At 27.2% G+C, this 25721-nt stretch overlaps 1 protein-coding gene and 1 long non-coding RNA gene across 3 annotated transcripts in view; one reads left to right on the forward strand and one right to left on the reverse strand.

Annotated features, from left to right (window-relative positions):
* Positions 1-25721, forward strand: part of LOC142328763 (peptide transporter family 1) — a 111524-nt gene that overhangs the window by 79799 nt on the left and 6004 nt on the right. For both annotated transcript variants that reach the window (XM_075372785.1, XM_075372786.1), the window contains exons 3-12: positions 6648-6726; positions 9103-9244; positions 12643-12729; positions 14089-14360; positions 15976-16058; positions 18832-18999; positions 20447-20698; positions 22807-23058; positions 23178-23284; positions 23720-23845. In XM_075372785.1, the coding sequence (XP_075228900.1) occupies positions 6648-6726; positions 9103-9244; positions 12643-12729; positions 14089-14360; positions 15976-16058; positions 18832-18999; positions 20447-20698; positions 22807-23058; positions 23178-23284; positions 23720-23845 (1568 nt within the window). The remainder of the gene's footprint in view (positions 1-6647; positions 6727-9102; positions 9245-12642; positions 12730-14088; positions 14361-15975; positions 16059-18831; positions 19000-20446; positions 20699-22806; positions 23059-23177; positions 23285-23719; positions 23846-25721) is intronic.
* Positions 14298-25721, reverse strand: part of LOC142328765 (uncharacterized) — a 37849-nt gene continuing 26425 nt past the window's right edge. The window contains exons 5-6 of the long non-coding RNA XR_012757357.1: positions 16435-16467; positions 14298-14581 (exon numbers count right to left, since the gene is read on the reverse strand). This is a non-coding gene — a long non-coding RNA (uncharacterized LOC142328765). The remainder of the gene's footprint in view (positions 14582-16434; positions 16468-25721) is intronic.

Here is a 25721-nt window from a genome sequence, read left to right on the forward strand (position 1 = left end):
GTTGGCACTAACTAATGTAATTTCACAACATAGAACAAATTTCGCTGACTGATGTAACCGCGAGTTTTAACGAACCAGGTACCGAGTCGACCGGGCGATCGAGTTTGAGACCCAGCCAGACCGAGTTACTTTTTTACAATTTAAATATTATTCATTTATTTAATTCTACAGCTCATCTGTGAAGTTACAACATAACAGTAGTTTAGGGCATTTTTTGGGGTGAGGGTGCGATTTTTTTGCAAATATTGTTTTAATTGTTAACAAATGTGCCTAAGAAAAATATGGCCTTAATTAGGATCGAGTTTGGTCAAAATGGATTCGTAGTTGTGGAGATATAAGGTGATTTAGAGGCCAACATCGAACGCATACACGTGTTATACGAACATTAACATTCGGAAAATTTCCATCTGGTTTTTTAGTTTTTTCGGTTCCTTAGGTGTCAAAAACGTCAAGATCCGGTGAAAACCGCATATGTCCAAATCGGACCGATTACAATACTTTCCCTTTTAGAGCTATAGCGCTATCTAGACGGGAAAGTAAAAATGCAAATTTTAAGTACCACCACAGATTTTTATCGTAGCGAAAACCGCTGGAAGTTTTGACTGACGCTTTGCAAAATCGTATTATTTTATTTTTAATAAATAAAATAACGTTGTGCGAGCAAAACGTGCTGAAGATGAGTTTCGAGACAATCGATTCAAATCACAAAGACATTCGAACTCACTTTTTTATGGAGCTTGAACTAGGCTTTTAGGAGATAGTAATACTTTTTTTTTAGATCGCATAACTCATGATAAAATTTGGGATTCATTATTTTCAACCGGAACCAAAGATACAGACTCTAGAGTATAAAATAGAACATCGGAGTTCGTCCGCCGAAAAAAAAATTAAAACTTACTCGTCTGCCGGTAAAATGATGCTAACGGTATTTTGGAATAATAAAGACCCAATTAATTATAATTATTTGCAAGAAGGACGTGTGTAGTACTGTGACACGCTAAAAAACAAAGTGAAACCTGCATGAAGGGGAAAGTTTTCTCTCAAACAGAATAATTCTTCTGCACGATGACGCCCGCCCGCAAGGATTTACCGCACTTTCAGTATCGATCTCGTACAATCGGATTTTTTTTGTTTGACCCCTCAGAGAATTTTTACATGGCACCAAGTTCGGCAATAACGAGCAGGTGAAGAATAGCTCAGACACCAAAAGATGAACGGTTCTTTACATTAATATTATTATGAAGCGAATATTATTATTCAGCTTAAAACTAATCGGGAAAGGTTTAAATATACTGTACAATAACTTTTACCTTTTTCCTTATGTCTAGAATTAAATATAAATGCTACGTTAGAGTTTAAAATTAATGATGTAATAGTTTTACCAAATGAAACTTTAAAAAAATAAACATATAAAAGCTCGTAAAAATGATGAAAGTACGAGTTACGGTCGGGTTCTGAAAAATAATCAATAAGTAATGAAAAAATGGAACATCTTTATCAAATAACAAATTACTGTATTTCTTTTGATTTGTGTGTAATCGTAACCGAAACAATTTAACAGATTACAGTAGACTATATTAATAATAATTATATAAATCCAAGCATCATTATCTTTAGATAATAAGATTTAAAAAGTCAAATAATATTGATTTCAATATTAAAATTATGAGTATTATTTATATATAAAACACTGAATGTTTGTAACACACACATATACATATTACGCAAGACTTATTACTTATCTATACGTACGTATGTGTGTGGTTGTAGGTGAAAACGTGTGAGCGAGCGAATAATTAAACTAATTAATTAATGAGTAAATATTATTCTGATATTAAGAAAGTTTAGTGAAGGAAAGAAATTAGTCTGTGTTAAGTATATCGTTAGTGCGCATATATTCGTAAACTATGAAACTATATTAACTGTGAATTATTAAATTAAAAAAAAAAAACATGGAATTTTCTTCAACTTCTCCAAAAGAGTTTTTAATTAATGATGAAGACGATTATTTTATTATGGAAGAAATCGGATTAGACTTTGATTTTGGAGGTAATACTGAAGGTATATTATCAGAAGACTGGAATATTATTCATCAGTATAATAATGGTGGTGAAGTAAATAAGGATAATAATCAAAAGGTAATGCAAATTAAAATTAATTTACATTTTTGTCCACACAAATCCTCTCTCTCTCTCTGCATGTATGCATACACCCCCACCTACCCACACACACGCCGCGCGCGCACACACAAATTTAATGACAAGTTGTAGTGATATTATTATTTTATGCCAAATATTCATTATTTTTTTACTTAAAATGATTAAGTTAGCCTATTAGTATTATTCCAACCTATTTAGCTTTTTAGTATTACTATTCTTAATATAAAGCCTTTTAAGATGGGGACCCTGGGTCCTGGTTTTACTTATTAAGTTAGCTCCTAATCAACTTATTTAGCTACTCCTATTTAGATTGTGGCGACTTTAACTACACTAAAAAATGATGACAGGCTTATATCGTTACCAAAGGGCCATTCATAAATTGGGTGATTAATTTTTACCAATATTATATCCCTCCAAATGATAAGCAGTGATGTTTTCTACCCAAATCCCCTTCCTAAAATTGTGTAATAGCATAGAGGAACCTTAGAAAACATTTTAAGATATCTAAATTATTATAACTGTATAAAAACAGCTGACAATAAAGTTGCAATACTTTCCTGGCATCAGTTTTTTATTCTTATATAGTGCAAAAATAATTATACGTGAAAAAAGTTACCTAAGATTCATTTTTTGCGATGGTGGTAATCTATGATGAAGAAGTTTAACTGTAAAATTATCATTATATGTTTAAGTAAACAAAAAAAAATTTTAAGAATTATAAAAAAATTTATTTTTTTTTTCTGCTCCCCCACCTCCAAAATCACCTTCCAAGAAACCTTTTTAATTTTTCTACGTTTGCTATGTTAAATGGAAAAAACTGAAAAAAAGTCACTGAAAAATGTATTGCCGATAAAAAGAGTTACCTAATGCGTCTTTTTTTGCGGGTGGGAGTGAATTATGATGAGATTTTATTATTATATAAAAAATAAATATTTTACTTTTAATATTATTAAAAGTTTAAATAAACTAAAAAAATTTTAAAAATTGATGTTTTTAAATTTTGATTGGCACCTCCATTTCAATATTGCCCCCAAAGTATTTTTTTTGGGGGGCTGGTCACTTGCACTACTACTATGTCTAGAAAGAATAAAAAAAATTATTAAAAAATATGCAATAAAAGATAGCTTTTTTCAATTTTTGGGGAAAATTTTATTTTTTAAATTGTAAGATAAGCAAGCACACATATACTAAGTTTAATATAAAGTGGGGTTATGTTTGCAAAATATTGGTGAATTGACCACGAAAACCTATTTAATTTTACCAACAAATTTCCCCACACACAAGTCCCTGTACAAAATTTCATAAAAATCGGTTTATCCAGTAAAAGGTTATTAAACTTTAAACATGCCAACACACATACTAACATTAGCTCACTTTTTTTGTGATCCCTCAGTCATGCTGTCGAAAAATGCAAAAAACATACCCCATTTTTTGGTTGATTATAATACTTTCCTTCTTTCAACATAATTCTAGAGCTACGATGCAAGGAAAGTAAGATTATAATTTTTAAAAAATCACACCTTGATAACAGTTAAATATTACCCAAAACTTTCATTACTCTAACACGCTGAGAGCTATTTATTTATATTTTTAAATGCATTTCTTTAAATGTAAATTATTTCAGGCATACTAAATACCGTTAGTTTAAAAGAGAATTTGAACATCAAAAAATTATTTTTAAAACTACTTATAATATGTATTCTTCATAAATACATTTGTCTTAAAAGAAAAAAAATATAAGGAAGGGCATTATATTAAAACTGGTAAATATATTTGTTAAAAACCTTCTTTTTTTTAAAGAATGAAGGCAAGTATAATTTATTCCTATATGCTTTAGATTGCTTTAAAGAAGCTATTTTATTACATTTTTCAATACACGTGTTTTTAAATCCATTTACATACAATAAATGCCCGGGAAAGTAAAATTAAATATTTCAAAGTTGTTCGATGTAGTTATACTGAAGCTCTGGTTTTTCTATAGCAGTTGATAAGTTACTGTGGAAAATCGATTCTCTTACTTTTACTATTACTATTATTATTAGTATTACTGTAATATACTCTTATAATATACCCTATACTGTAATAACATGGTAAGAATCTTGTAAGAACATCCCTTACATCATAAACAAAGTAATCTTAAAGCTAAAACAGAACATCTGTCCACAAGTGTTTATTCATACACTACGTAACGATCTGTAATTATAAATTAAATAAAAAAAAGAGAAAAAACAGTTTTCAATTTAAAATACCTATATCTCTGCAGTTTTTTTTTACAATAAACTGATAAATTAATTACAAATCAATATTTTCTTCTTTTTTTTCTTAAACGTAACAAAACTAAAAGAATTATGAGGTAGAGCAAATAAAAAAAAATTTGGTTTCATGCTCTCAACCCCCCTTTTCCTACCAGTGCTGAGAACATAATTAATAGCAGTTTAAAACTAATACATTACTGTATAATAATCACTGCCCAACAATGGAAATGTTTCGAGCTCAAAAATAGCTTATTTTTATGTACTTCCATCTGCTGAATTCACAAATCACCATAAAAATGACCGATTAGCTTTTGCTTTGAGATACAATGACATGTCAGTTTTTGCCTGACCTACATTTTTAGTTTGGTTTTTAATTTTGTCTTTGGAGTTGTCACACCTGTTAAATGTCGAAACACAATGTTCTCCAGCTGTTTGTATGTTATAAACATTATTACTGTTGCTCTGACTGTGAGTTTCATATTGTTTGTGTGGTAATTAGTGCAGATTTTTTGGTTTTTGAGTGCTTTTGAAGTGAAAAATTTGTTAAATCAAAATCCACAAAAATGTGTAAATTGAGTGAATAATTTTTGTTACATTTGTGGTGAAACAGCAATTTTGTCACAGAGACACAATCTGGTCTCTTGTAAAGACTGCCTATCAGCATTATTTTGGTATGAAGGTAGGGGACCAGGATAAATCATGGGCTCCACGTATATGTTCCAACTCTTGTTTAGTTATACTATGGGAATGGCTGAAAAATAAAAAAAACGATCTATGGCTTTTGTTATGCCTATGATTTGGTGGGGACCTACAAACTATACAGATAAATGCTGGTTTGGCAGGAGCCTACATACCATACAGACAATGAAAAAAGAGGAACAGTTCAATACCCTAATCTTCTATCTGCTGTTTGATCTGTTCCACATTCAGATAGATTACCAGTTCCTACTCCACCCCAAAATTATGAACTTGAAGTAGAAAATGAAGACAGTGTAGAAGCAAGGGTAACAAAGGTTACTGCATCAAATAAATTAAAGAGCTAACAATAAGTAGGTAGTCATTTAATCATAAAAATTTATAAAAAAAACTGTTTTTATCTATTTATTTTACTATTCTTATAAAAGAGTTACATGACATGAGTTAACATTTTGTAAAGTAATTAGATTTTAGAAAGATACTTATTGAAAGCCTCCAATGAGATCATAAAATTATTACTAGAAATATGATATTCTTTATATTTTTTAAATTACACAATGAATAGAAATGTAATAGAATAATGTAAAGTAATTAGATTTTAGAAAGATACTTATTGAAAGCCTACAATGAGATCATAAAATTATTACTAGAAATATGTTATTGTTTGTATTTTTTAAATTACACAATGAATAGAAATGTAATAGAATAATTAAATTTTGCAATGACGTAGCAAAAAAAAAAAAATGATTTGTCATTTAAATATTGACATTTGCATTTAACACTGAGTTTAATGTCAAGAGTATAATTATTTTGTTTACTAAAACATAACAATTAATTATCATCCTTAGATTTTTCATTTATTTTATTATTTTAAAATAACTGTAAAGGAAGGATGTTTTCAAAGGAAATTAAAAATAATCTGTGTAACTCGCGACTAACAGTCATATTTCTTCAGAAAAATTTGTCATATTAAAAGAAGTGTCATGCAGAAAATGTTATTTGATAACTTAAATTAAATTGATATAGTTTATGCCAGAATACATCAATAAAAGCCCTAGGCATCAGGCAGTCTGAATCATTCTGATTGTTGTAGTTTATATCTGTTCTCTATTAATAATTAATAAATTATAGAGCTAGTTCAATAATAAAAAGACATGAATAACAACTCATGACTTATGATCATGAGTAAGCTTGATTAAAATCTCTTTCTTCATTAAAAATTATTTTGATAATTCTTTTATAATTTAAAAACAAAAAAGGTAAAGAATTCCACTTTTATTTTAAACTTTTAAAAATGCTGGAAATATTATGAGAAATTTTATCTTGATATTTGAGTTGTAATGTTTCATGATAAGAAAATGGAATCTTATTTTATAAATAATCTTCTAATTTTGTGCTATTAATATTAATATAAATAAGTCTATCAGTATTTTTGTGCCAAAGGCAGAAAATGGGTATGGCCAACTCAGAATTTAAACTTCTAAAACTGACATAGCTTAAATTCACTTCATTATTATTATTTTTTTTTTTTTTACAGGATCTGAAGTACCCCAAAGCAGTATTTTTCATAGTAAGCAATGAATTCTGTGAAAGGTTTTCATTTTATGGAATGCGAGGTAAATTTTTAATTATTTAGTTTTTCAATTTTTTATGTATTAATTATTAATATTATTCATCATTGGCAAGATGAAAGGTAGTCAGTTTTTAAATGTGTTATTTGTAATTATTATAAATATATTATTATTATTATTATTAATGGCGATAAACAGAAAGAATGCGAAACACAAATAAATGAATCTATTATGTTGTACATCAGAGTAGGTATGTAATCTCTTATCTTTCATAGCCTATGTTATGAAATTATTTTTAAGAAAAATGTTTCCAAATTTGAGACGTCAATGATTTATCGTTTGCAATTTTGAGAATATGATATAAATTAATTTTGTAAAACATATAAAAGATAATATAAAGTATTTTCTCAAGTGTAATTTTCCTTCCATGAACTTAAACCACTTAATATATATAACAGATATCTTTTAAATGAGTTACAACTTTATTTTTTAAAAAATTAAATTAAAATTTTATTAAAAAGAAGATTGAGTACACAAATTTATTTTGAATTATTGCATTATAAAAGTACTAGCAATTATAATCACAACAACTCTTATTGGCAAAGTTCTAGCAATTTCCACTAGCCAGTGGAAATGATACAACTGAATTAAATCATTAGCACTTATGGAACTAGAAGAAGAAATATTTTATATAACAATAAGACTATTACTATGCTTTCATTTTTGAATTATCTAAATCAGACTAATCTATGTAGGATTTCAGTCAATGCATTGGAATTTTATTAACATTTTAACTTTTTTTCAGTTTAGAATATTGATGCTGATGTATCCACACTATTTGACGTTTTCTAAATAATTTCTAGTTCTTCACAAAGCAGTCCAAACACATGGCACATTTAATGTGAAACTATTGCTTCGATCAAGATCTATTCTGTTACACTGTTTACAAGCTCAAACATTAAATCTAGTACCTTTACACATACGTATGCGTTTAGGCTAAAAAATATGCTTAGTTTGGTTACAGGTGACACCACATGTCTTAAATCACGTTTAAAATGCATAGACCTTGGTACTTTGCTAAACTGTAGATTATAAAAATATAATCTTCATACTAATGAAATTATCAAATCTAACTAAACCTCAAGAATACAAAGAACGCATATTATATGAACCCAGCCGCTTATGTCAACCTTTTTAAAAAGAAGCATTCTTATTAGATACAGTACATAACTCATTCTAGCAATTCACATTTCTACAATATCAGTTACCAGCAGGAATAGTTCAAATTTAACTATTATTATTGTATTTGTTGAAAGTGTCATAACTGTAATGATTATAGGTGACCCCACATGTCTTAAATCACTTTTAAAATAGTACAATACATTAAAATAACCAGCATCCTCTGAAAATGTAGGAGTTTCTTAATTCAGTCCACTTACTTATTTATTTCAGAATGATCATTAATAATGAACATAAGAAAAATGTTAAAGGAATTATGTAAAGTATCACTATACTGTATATATCTGAACAAATGTACAAGATCAATTCATAATGATGCTGAGTTTAAATAAATGCAATGTAGTTTAGGTATGTTATCATCTCCTACAGAGTGATGGCAGTTTGTGTAACGCATTGTTTCCCAAGGAAAGAAACATAGAAAAAGAAAGGGGTTACATAGCTTTACACAATTTGTAACAGTCTTTCTTAGAACAGTGACACACATAACAGTTGTTATCCGAGATTTTTATCTCAGATTTATTTATCTGAGATAATAAAACTAGTCAAGAGTACTTTCTTTGAGTATAATTTTACAATAGGCCCTTTAAGTGAATAAAGTATGTCATTTGTAGGGCTAAATATCACCTTTAGGTGAATTTGGTAAGCTGATAAGTAATAGTATATTCAACTAAGTGAAGAAGCTACAGGAAACTACTTCATTTTCATTTTCCTGATTGTATCTGGCACGGTCTGTTTGTTATTCTTAGAAGTAGCTGTGCCATTTTTAGGAGCAACTTCTGTCTTGTCATGTAGTACTGTTAAAATGATGAAACTTGGTTTAAAAAAATACATTGTCCTACAATAGAAGTACATACTGACAAACCAGGCAGCTTGGTAATATTGTACACGATTCATTATAACCGTCAGTGATATTCTAATTGAAATACATGTGATTAATCAAATATTTGTAGAAATTTAACGTTAATTTATTTTTATATTGTGGTCTATTAAAATATTAAATGTAATTTGAAGATGTATTTAAAATAAGAAAATACAGCTAAAATTTATTTAAGTCTAAAAAAAGATACATTCTCAGAAAGCCAGTATTTAAAAAAAAAAAAATTCTTATTTTTTTAAGCAATAGCAAAATTCTACTGTATTTAACTGTTAGACTATAAGTAATAAATTTTATTTTATTTCCAGCCATTCTGTCTTTGTACCTGCATCAAGTTCTTAATTACAATAGTGATACCTCAACAATTATATATCATACGTTTAATATGTTTGCATATTTTTTTCCATTAATTGGAGGAATTGTTGCAGATTCCTTACTTGGAAAATTTAGGTATGGTTGTTGTTTCAGCTTCACGTTTATATTCTCATTTTAATTTTTTCAATATTTTAATATCTTATTCTTAATAAAACAAACCAGTATTATTAAGTATGTTTATTATGTTTTATGTTTTGATAATTTATTATGTTATTATTATTTTATGTTTTGATAAGTTTTAGAAAGTAGTTTCAAATTAAGAAATACAAAATGGTAAAGACATATTATATTTATAAAGAAGATTATGCTATTATGAAAGCATAGACACACACACACACACATTAATCATATGGATATGACAGCTGAATTTTAAAAGTTATTAAAAAAAGCAAAGGTGGAAAAATTATACATTTTTATCCTTTTTTCTTTGAATGATTAATTCACCATATAAGCTTGAAGCTTGTGATTAGTAATATGAAATGGAAATTTTGCAGCATATGAAAAATACTGGATGAAAGGCCGAGACGCTACCACTCTGCCACTGAGATCGGCGAAGTTTTTATTTCATCATAAATATTGTGCTCATCACTGCTTAATTAAAACAATATAGTACAGGTCCCTGTTTTCAGATCTCCTAATAATACAAAAGAGCTTTTGAAAACATTAATCGATTAATGGTTATTGTAAAAAACAAAAATTCTTGACTATAAGTTGAGTAGTAGTGAAACAATAAATCTTGTACAATGATTGACAACACAAAGACATAAAATCAATAGCTCAAGATATCAATGATGTCATCACTGTGAAAAAGTAAATTCTTAAGTTTTGTGTGACTGGATAATTAGGAACGATAAAATTAATATCAAACTTTACAATGATATTAAATGTTAAAAATGAAAAGTGAATTTATTAACAGTATATTAAAAAAAGAGTTATCAAGAAACAGACAAAAGATCTAATATATATTTATCAGTATGTGTAATTTAAGATTGTATATTTTAATCCACTTATTTAATAATGGGCCCAATTTTTCCAAATTCTTTTTGGGTAGCAGATTGTGATAACTCCAGAGAATCTGCTTACTTTTATATGTGAAAGAAAGTCAGCTTCATTGAGTGCACTTACTTACCACAATTACCATTTAATAACATAATAATAAATAAAGCATCATTATTAAGTCATTATTAATAACATGATTATGGATTTTCCCAGTTATAATTGGTTATTGTAGTTACAAATTTATAATTGTGATTATTTAAGATTTTACAGAGTTTTAAAAACAGGTTCTTTTTCAGATTCACCCCAAAAACTCTCTAAACTAAAGTGTCTAAAAGAAATTCAATTTAATTATTATTTATCTATCAAAATTTAATAACAGCAATAGTTTTCATCAAATGTAATTCATATTTATTCTAAAATAATGAAGCTTAATCTAAAATACTGTTTGCATAACTCTAGATATACTGTTTGTAAAAATATAGATATAGTTTCCCATTACTTTCAGCTCTACAATACTCAGAGTTTTAAGATTTTATTATTGAAGCCTTATCAATTATTAATTCCTTCAACAAGTACTGAAATTACTACTGCTCTATTTCAGCAGTCTGTGCCCCGGTTAGACAGCGGAATTTAAAGTTCTTTTGTCCTTTTGACAGTTACGATATCCTCTTCATCTGCTCCTTTAAACCTATTAACTATTTATTATTGACAATGCTTATTTAATGGCAGCACTTATTTGCTGTGACACAGCAATATCATATGGATACAGGGTTTACACACAATAACCCTTCTGTAAATTTATTCCTACTACCTACAATCATTATGCCGTCTCCGTTTATTTGGTGCATCTTCTTATTCATGGCTTATACTATTTATTCATGAAATAAATAATACTCATATCTCAAAAATACTTTAATGAAACCATTAAACAGAATCAATCAGGTACTGTACCCAATTTTCTATCACAGCTAAAGAAAGAAATTTTATTTAGAATTTAGTTTTGTATTCACAGTAACTGAATTAAATTAAAAATGTTTTGCAAAGAAATTGATTAACACTGTTTGTCCTTTAAAATGAAACAACTTAAGAACAAAAATATCTGATGTGGATACCACATGACTTCCTTTTACAACTACAAAATTACATATACACATATTTTGCTGCAAATTCATTTAAACTTATTTCATTTGAAAGTGAGATATGATCTTCCAATTCTTTAATAAAGTGGACAGTTGCTAAAATATTAGTTATTAACATTAAATATTTATACAATTATTAATTTGAAAATCTTATTTGAAATAACGCCGCCCCCGTAGCTCGACTGTTAGCGTCTTGGCCTTTCATCGGGAGGTCCTGGGTTCGAATCCCAGTCAGGCGTGGCATTTTTCATACGCTAAATTTCCATATCCCACGCACAAGCTTCAAGCTTATATGGCGATATCAAGCAAAAATAAATGATAAAATATTAGGATAGAGTAAATTTAAATAAATGTATGTCTTATATCTATCTAATACTATGTTTTTTAAATTATTAAGGTGTAACCATCAACAAAATAAAATCAAAAACGAATAATCAGATTTTTCACCAAATCTGATTTGGACACCACATGTCTTACTTGTACGCCTATTAAATTACATATAGAAATTCTTTTTAAATGAAAGGTACATAAAATTTTATTTCATTATACCTTCTGATATTTTTTCATATTTTTTTTTAATTGTTATTATTGAATTATTATTTATTGTAAATTTTTTTTTATAATCAGAGATTAATAAATCAATGTATTTAAATTAAAAACAAAAAGCTAAAAATAGGAGATGAATTCTGATTCGAATCGATGTGCCTTCCCCTTGTAAGATCCAAATATTTCATTAATTAAAATTTCATTTGGTTATAACTCTGGAATCAGTGGAAGTAAGTACCACTTGTGATACATCGTTGAAAAGACTCAATGAAGGCTTATTACTGCAGTTAAGAAAAAATCCAAAATCAGAATGTTTTTGGACTTTTTGATACTTTTGACTCAGTCGAAAGTACAATCAAAAGAAAAGGTATACAACTAGATGTTACAACAGTCCTAAATTCAAAATTTCAACATCCAACGCCTAATAATTTTTGAGTTATGCAAGATACATATGTACATACATACATACATACAATTTTGTATACGTACGTATGCACAGACTAATATGTACATATGTACGTATGATATCTAATACGTACAGACATCACGCCGAAACTAGTGAAAATGGATTCAGGGATTGTCAAAATGGATATTTCTGTTGAAATCTGAAAGTTTTCCTTTACTTTGTATTTGTTTCTAAGACTAGAATTACAATCCTAACGTTCGTTTAATTTAAATTATAAAACTTATAATGAATAAACAAAACTTTTTTTATTTAAAAATATAGTGTAAACTAAGTGTGCATAATTAAAAGAAAATTTTTTTAAATGGTTAATTTCTTTGTTATAGGACAATACTTTATTTATCAGTAGTATATACAATTGGAAATTTAACACTATCATTCGCATCAACTCCTTATTTTGGATTACCACAGAGGTATGTATGAATCAAAATAAAGAATTTTAATGTTATAATATGAACTAAAAATTATGAACTTTTTATCACCACATCACAAAATTTACTTTTATTACCATATGTCGGTTTTTAACATTTTTGTAATTTTTTACTCCCCATCAATTGACTTGAATATATAAATATGTATTTTAATACATTTAATATTAAATGAAATATAGATCACCAAAACACAGTAAATAGATAAGTTTAACTTACCACATTAATTCCAAGAAATCAATTTTAGTGAGATTCTGCATATTCGGTTGTTATTAGATTCTATAATTATTTCTGATACATATTTATTTCAGCCGGAATTATTCCAGTTCATAATAAATTAAAAATTTTTCAAAAATGTTTCAAAAAATTAACAAATCATAAATAAATATGTTTCAATATAATTATAGAATTTAATAACTGAAGATGTGGGATCCTGCAAAAATCGATTCTTGGAATTAATATAAGTTTAACTCTCTATTTACTGGAATTTGGTGGTGTATATTTCATTTACTATTCATTTTATTAGCACAGTGGTCAATATGTTAATGAATTATTTGAATTTTCAAAAAATTGAATATATATATATAATTTAGTATTTTCTCTTAATTAGAAATTATCAGGATATGAATGTATGTGTGTTTGAGTGGACAGATTGTTAGCACCAGTTTTTTCTATAAGGGAGGTTGATAATTTGAGGCCCAAATATATTTTAATGATAACAGCTCCTCAGTACTATTTCTGATCTTAGTTCTGATTAACAATGCATCCTGATCTGGCAAAACATGAATATAAAAGCTGCAGCAAGTGCACTCAATACATGTACAAGATACCAATTATCTATGAGACCCAAACCATTAAGATATAATATACATCTAAAGACTTCCATGTTATCACCTGAGTCAACTGATCAAGGTTTAGGATATTTTTTAATTTTTATCAAGAGGGTAAGGAGTAAATTAAAAAAAAAATAAACATTTTATTAAAATATCCTAAATTATGCTCAACTGGTGTCTATTTTAACTACATTTTATAGTTCTAGAAAAGAATATTTTAGAGTATACTTAGCATTGAGTTGAATTTGTGCAAATGTTTTTTCTTAAAATTAAGAAATAAGTAGATGAATAAGCATATAACAGTAATTAATTCAATAAATCAAAACATATTAATTGTAGTTTCGTACATGTTGTTGCACTTTTGTTTTTGTGGTAAAAAAAAGATAATATAGATATATGACAGCAAATCTCAGCAACTTCAGTGTTTTTTTTTTGTACCCTGTTATATGTGTGTGTATGTAATTTTCATTCCAAAAGTATTTATAACTTTTTTACTGTATTTCTGTTACAGGGTGGCAAGTATTTTAGGATTATTATTAATTGCAATTGGAACTGGAGGTATAAAGCCTTGTGTATCAGCATTTGGAGGAGATCAGTTTGTGCTTCCTCAGCAAGAAAGACAACTTCAACAATTCTTTTCAATATTTTACTTTTCTATTAATGCTGGAAGTCTTATTTCAACATATTTAACTCCTTACATAAGATATAATGTACATTGTTTTGACGCTGAATGTTACCCACTTGCATTTGGTACACCTGCACTTCTTATGGTAGCTTCTTTAGGTAAAGATAATTTTTTTTATTACATAGTAGTAATATTTTTCTTCTGACAGAAGCGATGATTTAACAAATTATTTTTGCAGTATGTCTGTCTGCTATCCTAAGACCTTTTCTAATGCAGTCAATGCAGAATAGCTCTTTTTATCTATAATATAAAGAAAATTTTATTTGCGACCGACAGAATGATTTTTGACATTTATTCAGCTCTTTTAGATTTTTTAAATCTGAAATCAAAATTTCTCAAGTAAGTTAATTTCAGTTTCCTGATGGAATTACATTTTGTAAGATGCTAACTTTATGGAGACTGTGAATAAAGCATGGAAGAAATACAAAGTTTTATTTCAGATAATAATGTAACAAAATCAACACATAATATCACAAGAATTGCTTTATAATCTTTTGTATGAAAAACTAGCAGGCATCAGAATAATGCCATTCTTTAGAAATTAAATCAAAATGGTTTTAATATCAGTTATTTGTTCCAAGTAATGACTGTTCGAACATTTACTATAATACTTATAGAATTATTTATGCATATATTAGTCATAGTGTTTGCAAATATAAGATATCATTAAAGAAAAGCAAATTTATGGCTTTTACAGGACAATAATCATGAGATCTGAAATTGAATCACATAAAAAAAAACCTGAAGCAGGTATCAAATTTTAAATATTTTGGTTGTATCATGTCTTTTATAGTTAACAATAATGTATCAAATAAACTAATTAAGTTACATAGATCACTAGAGCAATTTGCAGAACATTGAAAAATAAAATGAGGAAAGAAATGAGACTTAAATTTTATAAAACAATAGAACACCTGTACTGACATACCAGCAAGGCTTGGGTCTTTTCTGGAAGAAACAAAAGTAAAGTGCCAGAAATGCAAATTTTAGGAGGTTATATTAAGAAATAGGATAAGAAACTAAGATATCCTTTAAGATTTGAAAACTTTCAGATTGAAGATAATATTAAAGATTATAAAATTAATTGATGCCAACATTTGGAAAGATGGGTTGTGATAAATTAATTCATGCTTGTTGTAGAGATGTTTATTGATCTCAAAGAATGTGATTTTTGGATTAGGCATTTTGCATAAATCCAGAATTGAAAAAGAAGAATACTAAATAATAATATGAGGTTACAAAAACAGTTACTCAGATATATTTATTTTAAAATATAGATAATAAAAATTATTCTTTTATTACAATCTCAGAGATGAGATGGATGAAGATATGAAAAAAAAATCAATACTACACATACTTACAATACTACATAAATAGTAGTAGTATTACAATATTTACTTACAATACTACATAGTAGTAGTATTATCAATACTACATACTTTCAATATTACATAGAATTAAAACTTCAACAAGTAGATGTAATTCATTTTTCACGTACATGTTACAGAAGATTCCCAAGTAGTTGGAATATGCATGGCATTATCAACAGTGCTACCAGTAATTTCTCTGAAAGAGCTGCTTATTAGCTCAAAAAATATCTAAGTAAAATTTCCATGTAATTTTAAAAGCAAGACGTTAATAATTTTTAATATATTTAAAAACTGCTGTGATATGTTTTACGTAGCTGATCGATGTATGTTTATTTTGTTACAGTTATATTTTTTCTTGGGAAACAATATTATGTTATGAAAAAGCCTGAAGGAAATATTCTAGTAAAAGTAGTTTCTTGTATGTCGGTAAGTTTATTTAAATAGTACAGGCTGTGCTATATATATATAGTACATATATATAAGGCTGTGTAAATATATATATATATATTTACACACGCACGCACATATATATAAATTTTCATTCATAAATAACATTTTCATATATAAATATATATTAATGTAAGTTGAAAAAATCAACAATTTTATTTGTTGTAAATTATAAAGAAATTTTTTATATTTTAAATTCTTGATATCTCAATAAAGTTTTATATCTTTGTAACCAAAATATATATCATATAAGTAAATAGACATTATAGAATAACTATTATATTTAAATTAGCAATTACTACCTTAAATTAATTATATTAGTTCAAAAACATGTAAAAAAAAATCAGTTACTCACTCTAGTTGTGATAATAAACAATCATAGGCATATCTGAAAAAAAATAAAAACAAAGTTGTAATTGCAAACAGTTTATACCATCATATTAATGTTACAACAGGATTACATTGTAAAAAAAAAATAACATGATAAAATCCAACTAATTAATTTTTTTTTGTTATTATAATAATTGAATGTAAAAGTAAGTACAAAAAACTGATTTAGAGATTAATTTCAACTTAAGAAAATGTAATGAACAATTTAGAAAGGGTTAGTAGTTAAGGGTAATGATTTAGTAAAACTTTTTTTGGCTAGGTCAGTATAAGCAAATCATAAAAACGTGAGGTGGCTTTCAGTACAGAAGTATGTTAAAATATTTTAATTTAATATTGTATTTTCAGTCATTAAAATACATACTGGAAAATTTCCATATAACAAATTGTAGTTTCTTAGTATGTGTATATGACAGATTAATTATCTGGAAAAAACAATACTATTTTACAATTAACAATTAACAGTAGTTATTCGTCAAAAGATATTCTTTTGTCTTCTTTAGAGCATTCTAAAGAAAATGATTGAATGAAATCAATCATAAAGCACTCTCATTAAAAATGATTGAATGAAAATTTGAAGTCAGTTAGATAGAAGGATTATTAGTATGGCTTGAGGAAAATCTTTAACTTAATGAATCTCATGAAACAGAGGAGGATTACAAGTGATCAATAAGGTTATTGTTAGATTATTGGTGAGCGATTATTTAAATGCATTATTTTATTATTCATATGAAGAAAGCTGACAACAAAATATTTATACATTCCTGGCATTGGTTATTTATTCTTATATAGAGGAAAAATAACGATACATGAAAAAAGTTTAAAAAATTCAAAAATCAATGTTTTTAAACTTCAATCAGCTTCTCTTACAGTATTGCTCCCAAAGTATTTTTTTTGGGCCACTAGCAATACTACTATGCTTAGGAAGATGTAAGAGGTAGCTTTTTTTATTTTGAGGGAAGGGAGAGAATTTGAGGGCAGAATATTTTTTAAAAGGTAAGATAAACATGTATGTATACTGTGAAGTGGGGTTATGTTTGCAAAATTGGGTTATGTTTCTTTGTCCCCAAAGAAACTATCTACCCCCACCCTCTGGAGATATTGACTAAAAACATTTACTGATAAATTGCTCCCAAGTCTCTGTGCCAAATTACATCAAAATCGGTTTATCCAGTCAAACATTAATAAGCTTCAAACACACCATCACATGCGTATGTACATACATATAAACATTACCTTCCCTGGATCATGAAACATCAAGAATGCAAAAAAACCATATCCCATTTTTTGATCGATTACCATACTTTCCTTCTTGTAGCACAGTTCTGGAGCTATGATGCCACGAAAGTAAATTATTAAAACACCAAAAGCAATTGTTTCCCAACAGCTAACACCAAAAATTGATCAGGTCTAAAAGTCCCCTGCACGAATCTAACAGGGCCTGGCCTATAGTCCAAAAAAGATAAAAGACAAGGAAGGTAAGAAAGGGTGATTTTTTATTTAGGAAGTGCTACAAGAGAGAACCTTGTACTATACTATACTATAGGAACAAATGTCTTCACTATGCTATAGGAACAAAGCTTCCTTCAAGTGTCTGCTGTGAAGAACACAAAGAGATTAGGACATTTTTACCAAGAATATGAAGGCACATAATTAATCAAACATTTTGGGTTCACCAACTTGTACGAGTATATTTGCTGAAAAAGAATTGTTTTTCTTCTAAAAATTAAAGAATCATATGAAGGCAGACTTAAGCTACTGAAGTAAATCCCTGCCCATTCCCAAGGTTGTAGAGTCTATCCAAATGATTGATCATTTATATACAGACCTTTCCCTCATTAAAGACCATTCCCTCTAATGAGGGAAATGTGTAACAAACACATTTATTGTTACTTGGTTTTATTGAATTGTTGAAAGTACTTTTCCCAAATCCCTGTAACTTGTATGAAATGATACTTAATACAATGAAAACGTAAGAGCAGTCATTAAAGTGATTTTATTAACTACAGTGAGATGATGATATTCTTAATTGATGTTTTTAGGTATAGAAGTTTAAATCAGTTTTAAAATTATGCGATTTTGTAGCTTAGGTTCTCAAAAATTTAATTCAATGTGTTAAAATTTTGGGTTATAATATACAAGTTAATATTTTCCATTGTCTTGAGTGATTATTTTTATCTATGTAATCCAAGAAAAATTACAAATAAAACTTGGAAATAAAATAAATATATAAAATCTACTACTTAAATATAACATACACTGATATGTAATATTCTTTAAAAAATTAACTATTAGAACTTCTAATTTTAGGTAATATTTTAGCAAAATTAATTCATTTCACGAATTTTTTTTCCTTATTTTTCAGCATGCATTGGTTAGTAGGATAAGCAACAAAGGAGAAAAGAAATCCCACTGGTTAAATTATGCAGAAGATAAATATAATAAAACATTTATTGAAGAGATTAAATCAATGTTACGAGTGTTATTACTATTTTTACCCCTTCCTGTATTTTGGGCTCTTTTTGACCAACAGGTAAATTTATTATTAATTAAAAAATAACAGTTATATAAATAAGTATTTACATATTGAAAAGGGCCAATAAAATTCACCATTTCTCTTCTCTAGACCATAAGTAGCTAGAAAAATTTATAATATAATTATAAAAATGTATAATTTATTTATAAGTCATGTCAATAATTAGTATCCTTTAGATTTTCTTATAATATTTATTATAAATTAATTAATTTCTTATAATATTTATTTGTTCTATATTAAGGATGTCTTGTTTTCAAAATTATTGTTCAGTACCATACTGCTGCTGTTAAACATTGTTTCAAACAATCACACTTCAAATTTGAATATACATTATAACTGATATATTTTTCGTTTTCAAATTATTTTGTTATTTAATTCCATATTTTCACAAACGTGCACGCACATACATATAGTATTCACAGTATACAGTATTTACACAAAACATAATATATACAATACACAATATTTATTTATTCATTCTGGGAACAGGCTGATGTCACTTCATTCTCCTAAATCTGTGTATTTATAAAAATATAATAAATTTAAAGAAAAAAATGTTTCATTATATATATAAAAAACATCTTTTTTTTTTACTTTTTTTTTTAAATTAAATTATAATTGTAGAATAGAAGCTTCATAATAACTGTTCAGTAATTATAACTTCATAATAACTGTTCAGTACAGGAAAGCTAACTGGTTAGGACATATCATTTAAGAAGGGCTGATTAAAACAGTACTGTAAGGATCAGTTGAAGAGGTAAAAAAAGAGAGACTACAAAGTAAAAGATTATAAATAAACCTTTTGTTCAGGAAATATGGATAGTCATGGTTCAAGGGTTCCTGATTCAGGGTAAATAACCATGCTGATATTTATTTCTTCTTTACTTATTTATAAATTAACATTTTACTTGGTTGTGTCAATGATTAAATTTTTCAAAAAAAAAAACAATGCCTTTTATTTAAAAAATAATTTAAAATCTGAATTTCTGCTGGATTTCTAAAAAAATTTAAGACATATATTTTGATATATACAATCCTAAAGGGTCATGGTCAAGTATTCCTTAAATAGATTACATTTTTCTCTTTAATAGAAATTTATATAGTCTAAATTTATGAAATAAAATTCAAAGGTTTCATAATTCCAACTCTTCATTCCTTTATCACCTAAAAATAATAGCTCATCATTTAGAATGCATTTTTCTAATGCTCTACTAATTAAATTTGTTTGTAAAATTTTGTAAATTTGTATTCCTTTCTTTGACAAATTAAAAATGCTACACATTTTATAGAAGGGAAAACTCCTCAAATACAAAAAAGCTATAGACAATGTCAAGAAACAGGTTTGTATAAAAACTTGTAAAAAATATTAATTAATCTGTATTTATCAGTTATTTATTTGCTTACTTAACAACTGTAATTAAAATATTTCTTTTATTTTGTTTAGGGATCTCGTTGGACATTCCAAGCAACACATATGAATGGCTCATTAGGATGGTTAGGTTCAATTAAACCAGAACAAATACAAATTGTGAATCCATTTTTAATACTTTTACTTATTCCATTATTTGAAACTGTTATATACCCAGCATTAGGAAAATGCAATTTATTAACACGTCCTCTACAAAGAATGTCAGCTGGTGGCTTATTAGCAGCTGGTGCTTTTGTTGTTTCTGGTCTTTTAGAACTTCAAGTGCAGGTAATATTCTTTTAAAAGTTTCTGTTAAGCAATATAAATAATATTATGTAAAATATTAATGATAATAATGTGCATTAATAGTACGGCATGAATATATGTATAGAATTTACATATTAATGTGGTTTTTTTTTTTATAATGCAAATCCTAGTTTACAAAGAAACGAGTAAACTTTACAATCAAATATAATAATAAAGTATGATGTATGTAAGTACTATACCTTACTATTCAAATGTAATATTTCAAATATTACAATGTTCTACAGTTCTACATTAAAAGAATTCATCAAGCAAATAAGATTAGCATAATAATTTGATTAAATTTAAAAAAAAGATTTGAATGTGTAATTTAAACAGTTTTACATTGTATCTTTTAAGAGAGATGAATGAATTAACTATGGCATTACGACTGTTTACATTTCAGATTTTACATGCATAACAATCCCACAAATTTATAATTGCTAGAAAATTAGTAATGATACAAATACCTTTATCAAAATCTAAAGTGAAATGCAAGGGGGATTCAAAATCAAACTGGAATGCTATAATTAGGATTTATTTATCAGGTACAGTGAGATGGCAACGTAAGATCATCATCACATTCACTGAACTGTTCCAGTGCTCTGGAAGTTCATTAATCCAAAAAGAGAATCTTTTATTAAATGTTGACCCATCCTTGTACAATATCGTTGGCTTCATTTGAGTTTAATTCCTCCAAAAAGTTCCTTAAGTTGCCCAAACAGATGGCAACATATGGGACTACATCTGGATTATATACTTGGTAGGGTAACGCATACCACTTGAATTATCACAGAACATATTTAGAGCAATTCAAGGGCAACCTTTGTGTCCTGGAGGAAACAAACAGAAGATTGGGTGATTCTCCTCTCAGAACAAAATGCAATCTTCACTTTTTTTTCTTTTTGTTAGAAAATATTCTCTGTGAATTCTATAAAAGGTTGCTATTATTTTCTCAGAGCGAGTGAAAATATGGTTTTTGCTATTTGTAGTGGAGATTAAGTTAATATCATTAAGTTGAATTTTGTAAATTTAAAACTTATTTGCTTTGATTCTTTGGTGAAATAGTGAACTATTTTTCATTACAGGTTATTATAATTTTTTAAACTTGTTTAGCCTTTTAATATTGCTACAGAGATAGTATGTGATAGCAATCAGTCTTCCTTATTGTTCAAGCTGAAAAAAGTAGAGAACCTACTTTGTTAAATTTGGAATTATCTCTTAATATTGATTAAACACTCCCAATACTTGAAATAAGTATTTATTAGTAACAAGTATTTATTAGAAATAAGTTTTTTAACAGATTTATCCTATAGCAGTTCAAAATTTTCTTGAACAAGTCCTTCAGATGCAGATTGTTTGTCTTCACTGAATGAGTTGTTTCATTTTCTATTCTCTCTTTTAAGTTCCAATCTCCAAACTGATTTTTAATTCATAGACGAAATGACCTCCTTCAGTTAAAAGAAAATTAATAATTCTTTACACAACACAATTGTGTACCTCCAACTAAGTCATGTTGAGGTGAGAGTGAGGAGAGAAAAGGCAGGCCAACATTGAAAAAAAATATATATTTTTAATCTAAAATTTAAAAAAAAAAGTAAAACATAATTGTTTACACTGTAAAAAAAAAAAATATTTTGTAAAAAAGGTTTTCAAAGTATCATGTTCAAGTTATTATGAAAACGGCCATCATCCCAACATATACATTGCATTTGATCCATAAAATGAAACTTCTTTTTTTTTAAGGTCATTGATGTTAGCTGAGCTCACCTTTACTTTCTTATTTTGTGAAGTATTTACATAATTAAAAATAAATTTAACTATCTATAATTCAATAACTTTATTCTTTTTTTTTTTTTTAATAATATTTGTACTGTATTACCATGAAATCAGATTAAACAAAACAGCATCTTTTACATTAAACAATTGCTGCTAATAATATTAAAAGAAAACTGAACACAAGAAATTTCATCAAGTTATAAAATTATTTGGAAATATTATAACTAAGTTCTTCAAAGCTATGTGAAGTATCTAATTTTTTATTATCAAACATAAATTAATTTATTATTCTGTTTTCTTTTCTTTTTTTCTAGTCAACTTACGCAGTATTACCAGGTGATGGATTAGGACAAGTTAGAATATACAACGGTTTGAATTGCAATGTATATTTAGAATCTAATTCATCATTATTTCGAGGAAATTTAAATGCATTTGAATCACTACAAATCCAAAATATTCCTGTACAAGATTTATCAAATCTTCCTTTAACTTTAAGGACAAACTGCCCTTCATCGAAAAATGTTACATGGTCAGGAGTAATTAAAGCAGACAATTCAGATGATGTGGTAAGTTTTTTTTTATAAAATCTTAAATTTATACAATTCAGCTTATTATTGGTATAACATTTATTAATATTTTAGCATAATTCTAATTGTACTATATGTATAATTTTTTTTTCTTACAGGCAATTTCATATTTAATAACAGGAGATATTAATTCAAAGATAGAAGCTAGATTATCACCAGGGTACGATGATGTTCGAAAATCAAAAAATGGGAATCCAAAACTAAGGTATAGTACTGATTATTTAAACTGAATAAATTGCACCTAAAATAATTATTTGTTTCGGGAGTTTCATAATTTATGAATAAGTCATGCATTACTTAGTACAAGGATCCTTTTAAAAATAAAATAACAGATTTCATCTTATGAATGTCTTAAGAATATGAATAGGGTTATTAATTTTTATTTACTTTGAAACCATGCATCTTCATGGACATATTATTATTATATTATTGTTCTTCCAATCCTTCTGGTTTCTTTTACAAATAATTAAAATTATTTTCTTATATCTTTTTTAACCTTCTGTTTTTTTTTCTTGCCTGCACTGTTAACTGATTAGCTCAATTAGCTTGATTAGCTCAAAGAAACTTTTTTTCATGTTTTGTGTTTGTGGATTTTTAAAATTAATATACATTAAAGTTTAAGTAAATTATCCTGTTTCAGAGTAATGTATAATATTGGAAGCAGTAGTAATGTAACGCTAACAAATGGAAAATTAATTGAGACTGAAATTTTAGAAAAAGATGGTTTCTCGACGCCAATGAAGGAAATGCCAGGAATGTCAGAAAAGTATGTTTAAATATGTTTATACTCGTTAATTTTATTATGAATAATTCTTTCAATGTTTTGAACATAATTCCTAACATAATCATTATATTACATATAATTAACATATTCCATAACATAATCATATTCCAATAACATGAAGCTTTTTACAGATATTATATTGTCTAATACAGATGCCCATTTTAAATAAATAGTGAAGAATTCAACATAGTTAAATATCAAGCACATATCCCTTGTATTCAACAACATGGCTACTTTTTTCTTCGTAAACTACAAAACAGTATTAAGAATGGACCTGGTGAAAAATATAAATACATACTGTACAGAAAAAATTTACAGTATGTTGCTTTTAAAGTCATCAAAAAATATGTACATGATCATGCTACAGTTAAAAAATACACTGATAAATACAGTAACTTAAAAAACAAGCTGCAAACCAAATGCAAATTTAACTACGCTGACTTCAGCAAACTTTTTATAACGTGTATTATATTATATGGGAAGAATTGAAGTATAACTTGCTACACAAAAAAAGGACAAAAGTATTCCTCATAAAAATTACACAAGAATCATTATTTCAGCCGATAGAAACAGGACATACATAAAGACACTAACCATGAAAAACAAATTTTAAATGTAGCTTGAAAGAGCCATGAACTCAATTCTTGAAAAGTAACAAATTTTAAATTCTCTAAATTAAAATAAAACTAATTTATTAGATGAATAAACAAGACAGGTATTTGATCACATGTTAAAAAACTGTTTAACCCCCTCAAAAATAATCGCACCCACAACACCACTAAAGAAGATGACTAAAGACTGAAAATACATTTCTACCTACTAGTCTGTCATACTCTAGCCATTCACTGTTCTGTCATTATAGCTTTAATTTTATGTAGTTATACAAGAAATTAAGAGTTTTTAAATTTTACACAGATTGTCAGAGGTAAAATTGGTTTTTATTTGCATTACTTTTGCAAGCAAGTTAAAAACAACATAAAAAATCATAGACAAAAATTCTTACAGAGTAACTGAATAGAACTGTACGCAATACTTTACTAACAGCAACATATTCTAACATTAAATTTATAGGTTACCATAAAAACTAATATTTTATAATAGGGTCAACCTGGATAATTGTGCATCTGAAAAAGAGTAAGACTGATTTTATTTTTTGTTTAATCTGTAATCTTTTTTTATGATAATTCTTTCCATCTTCCATTTCAAAGATTTTTAATTTTAAACATCTTTGATACTATGAAATGACTTGCTTTTAAATTACTTAAAAATATTTAGACATTACATGTCTATAGTAGATTTTCAATAATACAGAGAGATCCAAAAGTCGTGCACATCAAACTAATAAAAAAATAAGACATTTAGTAATAATATTTATTTATTTTCACAACATATGCTCAAACTGGCTGCCCTGTTCAGTAGTGCATGTACAAACTCTTTACAATGTTTGAGGTTACTTTGGTTTTTTTTTTTTATAAGCGAAAAACGCCTGGGCATTATCATCGCCCGGAATTTTATTAATAAAAGTGTAAAATAACTCAAAAATAATAAAACTTATAAGATGTAAAATTAATATTAATCATATAATAAAAATTTATTAAAACAAGAGTCAAGAAAATAAAATAAAACTCAAAACTAATACTGCAGACAAAGTCTTTAAAATATAAATGTGGAGCATGTGTATACTGATAGATAACCCTACAGGAAGAAATGTGGGAACATCATATTGGGCCATAATCCTTTAGAGATGATACGCTCACCAAAAAACTCGAGCAAGAAATGCATGGTTTCATTAGATGTGTGGCACTAACCTACTGGAACCAACAATCATGTTCATAATCTTCAAGAAGCACCATAGACT

The sequence above is a fragment of the Lycorma delicatula genome, chromosome 8 (genome assembly GCF_047948215.1).
Source record: "Lycorma delicatula isolate Av1 chromosome 8, ASM4794821v1, whole genome shotgun sequence".
In the NCBI taxonomy this organism is placed as follows: domain Eukaryota; kingdom Metazoa; phylum Arthropoda; class Insecta; order Hemiptera; family Fulgoridae; genus Lycorma; species Lycorma delicatula.